This window comes from Pyxicephalus adspersus, chromosome 4 (assembly GCF_032062135.1).
Source record: "Pyxicephalus adspersus chromosome 4, UCB_Pads_2.0, whole genome shotgun sequence".
Lineage (NCBI taxonomy): Eukaryota > Metazoa > Chordata > Amphibia > Anura > Pyxicephalidae > Pyxicephalus > Pyxicephalus adspersus.
In genome coordinates, this window is record NC_092861.1 from 5,829,756 (window position 1) to 5,836,169 (window position 6,414).

Below are 6,414 nucleotides of genomic sequence, written 5' to 3' on the forward strand. Positions count from 1 at the left end.
CCAGGGCTGTTAAGAGGCTATTTTCTGATTGGCCAGCGGATTGGACGGAGTTGATCAGAACTGCATGCATGCACAGGAGAGAGATGCCCGTGTTTTAGTGAAGAACAGGTAAGTGTGACACATGATTTACATAAATATTCTACACACAGAAATAATATTTGAACAAATAAACCTAGCAGAAGTCCTGGTGGAGTTGTATACAAACACAGAGCAAAGATACCTCCAGATACAGATAGTAGCAAAGTTCAGTTACAGGGCCCCCTGAAGATAAACTCAGAAGTGGCATCAATTGGAATCCCTTTTGGTTGCCTAACCTCACTCTATCTTATTCTGTTTAATGCACTCTGCACTAATTCCAAGCCCCCAGACCAAGAGGGGACTACAGCTTTGTAGAGTATTCATCACTGTATAGGAACTCTAATAAAAATAGATTACCTAATAGTATATTTACAAGGTGAATCATTTCACATTCACACAATTACATGGACCGGTATCTGGTCAGCACTATGCAGATAACACTAACAAAGGGGCCAGATCTGTGACCAGACTTACTAGGAACACAGAGGACATGGGCATCAATAATCCCCCTGGAAGAATATGGGAACGTGCTTGTTAGTTTCTTCCTCTGGTCTGGGGGATCCCATAATGTCCACCTGCACCAGACACCTCTGTATAGGTGGCCATGCACTCCAATTCTGACAGTATTTCCTGGAACCGTCCTTATATATCAGTCATACTACTCCGGGGTGGATGTTCTTACCCCACTAGCCAGGACAGGAAGTGTTATCTGTACATGAACTCAATGACAACAGGTTATTAACATTGATAAGTAAACAATAGTAGCAAACAATCTTAGAGAGCGACATCTAGTGACCTTTTACCACATTGCTCCAGATTAATACTATGGCATTGATAGACTACAAAACAGATTAGTAGACCATCTATTATTAACAGGGGCCACACTTGGAAATGAATTGCACAGAATTGGGTCTCCTCTGATCCACCTACACAGCTCACTTTGGAGTTGTACATTTTCTTGTGATACATTGTAATACATTTCTCAGAAATATTAGCATTTCCGGTTATCTGGGCTGTTAGTTTTTGATTTCAAAAGTTATAAACTTGACATATTTGCTATCTGATTATTGTAGTATTGTAGTTGTCATTTTTAAAGAATTTGCACTGTGTTTGTTTGCAAAAAAATTGTGTATTAGACAACTGCATTATACTTTACTCTCTTTACTCTGAATTCTCTGGAAATGTAATGTGCAAGTGGAAGGAAATCGAGTAAAGTTTAGGCCCTGTGTGTTTTATCTTGTGTGCGCACAAAAAGTAAAAAAAAAAAAAAAAAAAAGTTTTGTAGGACAGCATTCTGCTCTGATTAACAAAAACACACAGAGCTCCTGATACAGAGCAAGCAGTTTGTCACAGACTGTGAAATTTTCATCTTCCCGTATAATCTGAAGGACTGAGTTGTGTTTGAGTTGCTTACTGCACAACCCAGATGATCACCATTCAATGCTATGAAAAGATAGGCTCCTGTCTGAATTACATCGTCTTAGGGCAGTACATCCTCATATACAGGTGGTCTCCGGGTTAAGGGCATCCGACATACGAATGCCTCCTAGATGACTCCTAGATTAGCTTGTAGCCTAATTTTCATACTAATTGCCTTCCAGAACAGTGTAACTTCCAAATATTTATTAACTCTCATCAAAATCAGTGAGTAGAAATATCTTTACCTACTATTTTCCCCAAAAGGTGGTAGCTTTGTTTAGGTGTTAACCAAGTTCAGCATCTACCTCTTGAATGAGAATGTTCACCTAGATATAATATAGTCATGTAAGTCCTGATTCCATTGCAGTGTTTAAATCTCTTCCATAAATCAGCCTCTGCTGCAGCCCTTCATTTATTAACCTGCTACAATGAAACTGTCAAAATTTCATGGTAAACACAGGTGGGATGTGGACCCTCCATGTCACCAACCTGCTTGGTAGGTATGTGTATGGAGTGGAATGTCCAAGGCGCCATGCTCTGGCTTCACCAGTGCACCCCACAAGGGTTGATGGACTTTAGGAGGCAGTGCCCATTCAGGGGCTGGTGACTGTTGGCCAGGTAAAATAACGTATGAGAGCATAGTCAAACGAGCCAAGATCAGAGCAGGTGGCAATACAGAATAGTCGGGACAGAACCCGAAATTCAAAGTCAGGATCAGGAAATGAAAACTGGGACCTGGAAATAGAGCTTGGAAGAACTCTTTGTTCAGGCAAGATCCTGTTGCTAATCGGTTCCATATATCAGGGAACTAATATGATTTTGGAAAACCAATTTTGCTGACCCATCGAAGTTCAAGGTAATCAGTACAGGAGGATTTCGAGGGCTGCATTCATTCATGCAGCCATGGGAATCCTCCTGTATGCAATCCCCGGGCACTAGAAGTTAAATAACCTCTAGTGCCCGCGGATCGCAGTGGATTTCTAGGGCACTAAAGGGTAAATAACCTCTAGCGCCCGGGGATCGCAATAGATTTCCAGGGCACTAGAGGTTAATCAACGATGCCCGCAGTGGAATCCTGTATGCGGTGACGCTTGAGTGTCATCAGGATTTTCCTTTCCTCAACCAATCAGAGAGCACTAGAGGTTTTGAGTAGGGAGACTTGTCCCCATTTAACCTCTAGTGCCGGGGATTGCACACTGAGCTGATCAATGAATACAACCGTGGCTGCATTCATTGATGATGACAGCCTGCGATTTTTGTTTTTTTTAATTAAAATTTTATTACAATTTTTTTAAACTTGCTCGCTCATCCCTAGTGATAGGGCAAAACCATGTGACTAGCAGGAGACAGACCCACCACCAGAGGGAATGGTGGAGCTGAGGCAGCTCAGGTGATGTTCACACCCCTGCCAATAGATGGAGCATGTATACATTCTGGTTCCCTGGGTAAAGGAGTAGCTCTCAGGGATTCACATGATTCGGACCAAGAAGCAAACTGTGAATGGGATTAATGGACAATAAAGGTGGATGACATAGAAGAGGGCCCAAATATCTTGTCCTGTGGGAATCTGTTAGTGTTATGTTAAAGTCTGAACAATAGGCGTTAAAGGAGGGTTACTTTTCTACAAAAGACAAATGATCCCCCCCCCCTCTCCAGCTAGAAAAAGTCACTAGCTGAAGCTCAATGACAGCTTTTTATTTAAATTATCAGTCCACTTTATTGTAATGACCCCATAACATATACTTATCACCTTTGTATTTATATTGTATAAGGAGGTTAGAACGTTTCGAGGTCAGAACTGACAGAAGAGGTCGTAGAGAAAATGCATTGTCCGTGTTTTCCACCATATTATGCTCTGTGCAAAATTATAGGATAGTATAGGATATAGATGACCAGTCTCGACCAGAATGGAGCTTTTTGGGGTAGTTCTCACAGACAGGAACATCAATAACTACAGGCAAGGTAACCTTCTTCTGTACAATGAACTTTGATTCTAGAGGACTCTTAAAAAGTGTTGGACCCCTCGTCCAGGAGATCTGCTGGTATACTACTCCTAAATGTGCCTGTGGTCAAACAGTCAAAAGCAATGATGTTGACCATGCCGGAGGAGGAGGTGGTTGAATTTATATTGCAGATGCCCAATTGGCCCAGATATCTTACCTATACTAAACATTTAATTCTCCAATTAGCCCTAACTGAAAACTGCACTCAAAAAGTAAAGGTTTGCTTGTTATAGAAAATATTTAAAAATGTTAATCATTTTAAAACAGTACCCTGAATAATTTACTACTTAGCCCGGTGTATGAGAGAGCGTCCAAGCAATCCAGGACATCAAACCATCACCCTCTCTAACTGCTTGTCTCTGAGATTAGATGCTTTTTGCTGCTGTCTGTTCTATTTAACACGAGGAAGCAAAGCCCTGTCTCCAAGATGACCATATACACACAGAAACTTTGCCATCTGTCTGTGAATTTTGGGCACAGCTTCCATAGCTCCATTTCTCTTTGAGCTGCAGGCTTGTAGCAAATTCCCATGAGAATGTCAACGTTATTGTATTTACAAGGCATCTTTATTCTTTCAGCACTGTATGGTGGATTTTACTGCACTTGATTTGAGATACTGTCATTAATTTTCGACAAAGTGGCATTGATTGCACATTGCCTGTTACTCTTGGATGGATGAAACCACTAGGTTCTACTAGGTTGTGGTGGACTCTTAGAAGGGCCAAGGCGCAGAGTTTAAGTAATGACCTTGACTTTTAGAGAGAATCCAAAGGTGAGGGTGTTGCTTTGCAGACTGATACCAGGTTTCTGTCCATGGGCACATCAGGGTGGTGGAACAGTGCAAAGTACCAAATCAGTGAGCAAGAGAGCAGTCTATGATGGCCGGGGTCAAAGAAAGGAACATGGAGACACAGGTGACATGGGTGTCACTGAAAACATGGGGGAACCCAGGAGAGTCAGGAAGAGACTGGAGGCATGTGGGGGTCATGAAAGACACAGAGAAAGGAAAAGAAACAGGATGACACTGGAGAAACTGCCACAGAAAGACATGAACTGCACAAGAGAACAGCAAGACTGGACAACAAGGATTTAGAACAGGAACTGAACAGGGAAATGCTCAATCAGGCAATAGTTCAGCAAAGCTAGGGGGCTCAACAGAGGCCTGGAGTTGCTTGAACACTTAGTGCTAACTTAAGTCAGTTAAGTAGCCAGGGTCTATCAAGTGGCTATGTTCTGATTGGCCAACAAGAGGAGAAATGGAGATTAAACTTGGAAGATCAGGTGTGTTCAGCATCAGAACTGTCTGGAAAGAGGAACCAGAACTTTAACAAGGGGGATGTAAGTGTGACATTGCCCACCGTCAGACTTGTATACTTACTTACACAGCTATGCTCCTCCCCACACTGTGGATCCCTTGTAAATGTCCTTGAAGATCAGTGTGTCTTGTTTCTGACCCTTGTCTTGTGATGTTATTAATCTGATAGAGCTCAGTTCAATGAACCTAGTGAGGCCATTCACATTTACTGCACTCCCTCTGAACAGGATAAAACCTAGCCACGCATCAATTGTACTTTGACATAAGTGAAATAAGTAGGAGGCACATACGGACAGGTAGAATAGCTATATGGGTGATAATGAGTTGGGAGACAGATTTTTACAACTTTAAGAGAAAATTATTACTTATCACCTATCAGCCTCCTCACGGCTCTTTTAACATCTTTGTTTCTTAAGCTGTAAATCAAGGGGTTTAGCATTGGGGTGACCACTGTGTAAAATACTGCCACCCTTTTATCCATGTCCTCTTTGCCTACGTGTTCTGGGCTAACATACATAAACATGGCTGTCCCATAGAAAATGACCACCACCACCAGGTGTGAAAGACAGGTGGAAAAGGTTTTGTACTTCCCAGAGTGAGTTCTAACAATAGTTGCAATGATTCGAATGTATGAAAAGAGAATTAGTGAAAGTGGAATAAAAGCCAAGATGGCTGTGCCCACCAATTTTACAATGTTGTTTGATGAGGTGTCACTGCAAGAGAGTTGTATCAACATTGGAGCCTCACAGAAAAAGTGGTTGATTGTGTTAGGGCCACAAAATGTTAGGAGAAACGTAAAGTATAAGTCAATGGATGATATGACACAACCAGTCAGCCATGATAGGCCAATCATCCACAAACAAATGGTGGTATTCATGATTGTATTGTAGCGTAGAGGGTTACAGATAGCCACATACCGGTCGTAGGCCATAAAAGCTAGAAGAAGACACTCAGTTTCCCCCATTAACAGATAAAAGAAGACCTGGGTGATACAGCCGGTGAAGGAAATACTCTTCTTTGGTGAAAGGAAGTTAACCAACATTTTAGGCACAATGACTGAAGTATAGCAAATGTCCAAAAGTGACAAATTAGCTAAGAAAAAATACATAGAAATGTGCAAACGCTTGTCAGTTCTCACAGCCACAATGAGTAGAAGGTTTCCGGTCAGTGTGGTCATGTAGACCGACAAGAAAATGGGAAACAGCAAGATCTGAACCACAGGATCGATCGAGAGGCCAAGAAGAATGAATTCAGTTACAGTGCTTTGGTTCCCAACATGCATCCTAACTGATCCACAATTGTGATTATTTAATATTTTGATTACATTTAAAGTCATTTGCGTTGAAATTAAAGTGTTGCTAAAAAAAAACAAAAAAAATTGTAGATAATATTCATTCCATTGTTATTTGAATATGTGTTCGGTTACTTTCCATACATAACTTCTCTCGCTTGCATAGAACTGCATATTTTCACTGCCTGTGACTTCAATTTATGCTCCATTCAGAAAAACGCTGCTCCTACACACACCTCACATCATAACACTTCTCCCCCAATCACCCCAGATTATAACGCTGCTCCCACAGACACCCCACATCATAA

The 6,414-nt window shown here is 41.5% G+C and overlaps 1 protein-coding gene across 1 annotated transcript; it reads right to left on the minus strand.

Moving 5' to 3' along the window:
- Positions 1-5,176: 5,176 nt before the first annotated feature.
- Positions 5,177-6,097, minus strand: LOC140329328 (olfactory receptor 2D3-like). Its single transcript, XM_072409543.1, has one exon. It carries the CDS (start codon positions 6,095-6,097, stop codon positions 5,177-5,179), a length of 921 nt encoding a protein of 306 aa, XP_072265644.1.
- Positions 6,098-6,414: the final 317 nt, after the last annotated feature.

What these genes read in the sequence shown, in the direction of transcription:
- LOC140329328 (XM_072409543.1), bottom strand. Translation starts at nt 6,097, where the DNA reads ATGCATGTTGGGAACCAAAGCACTGTAACTGAATTCATTCTTCTTGGC.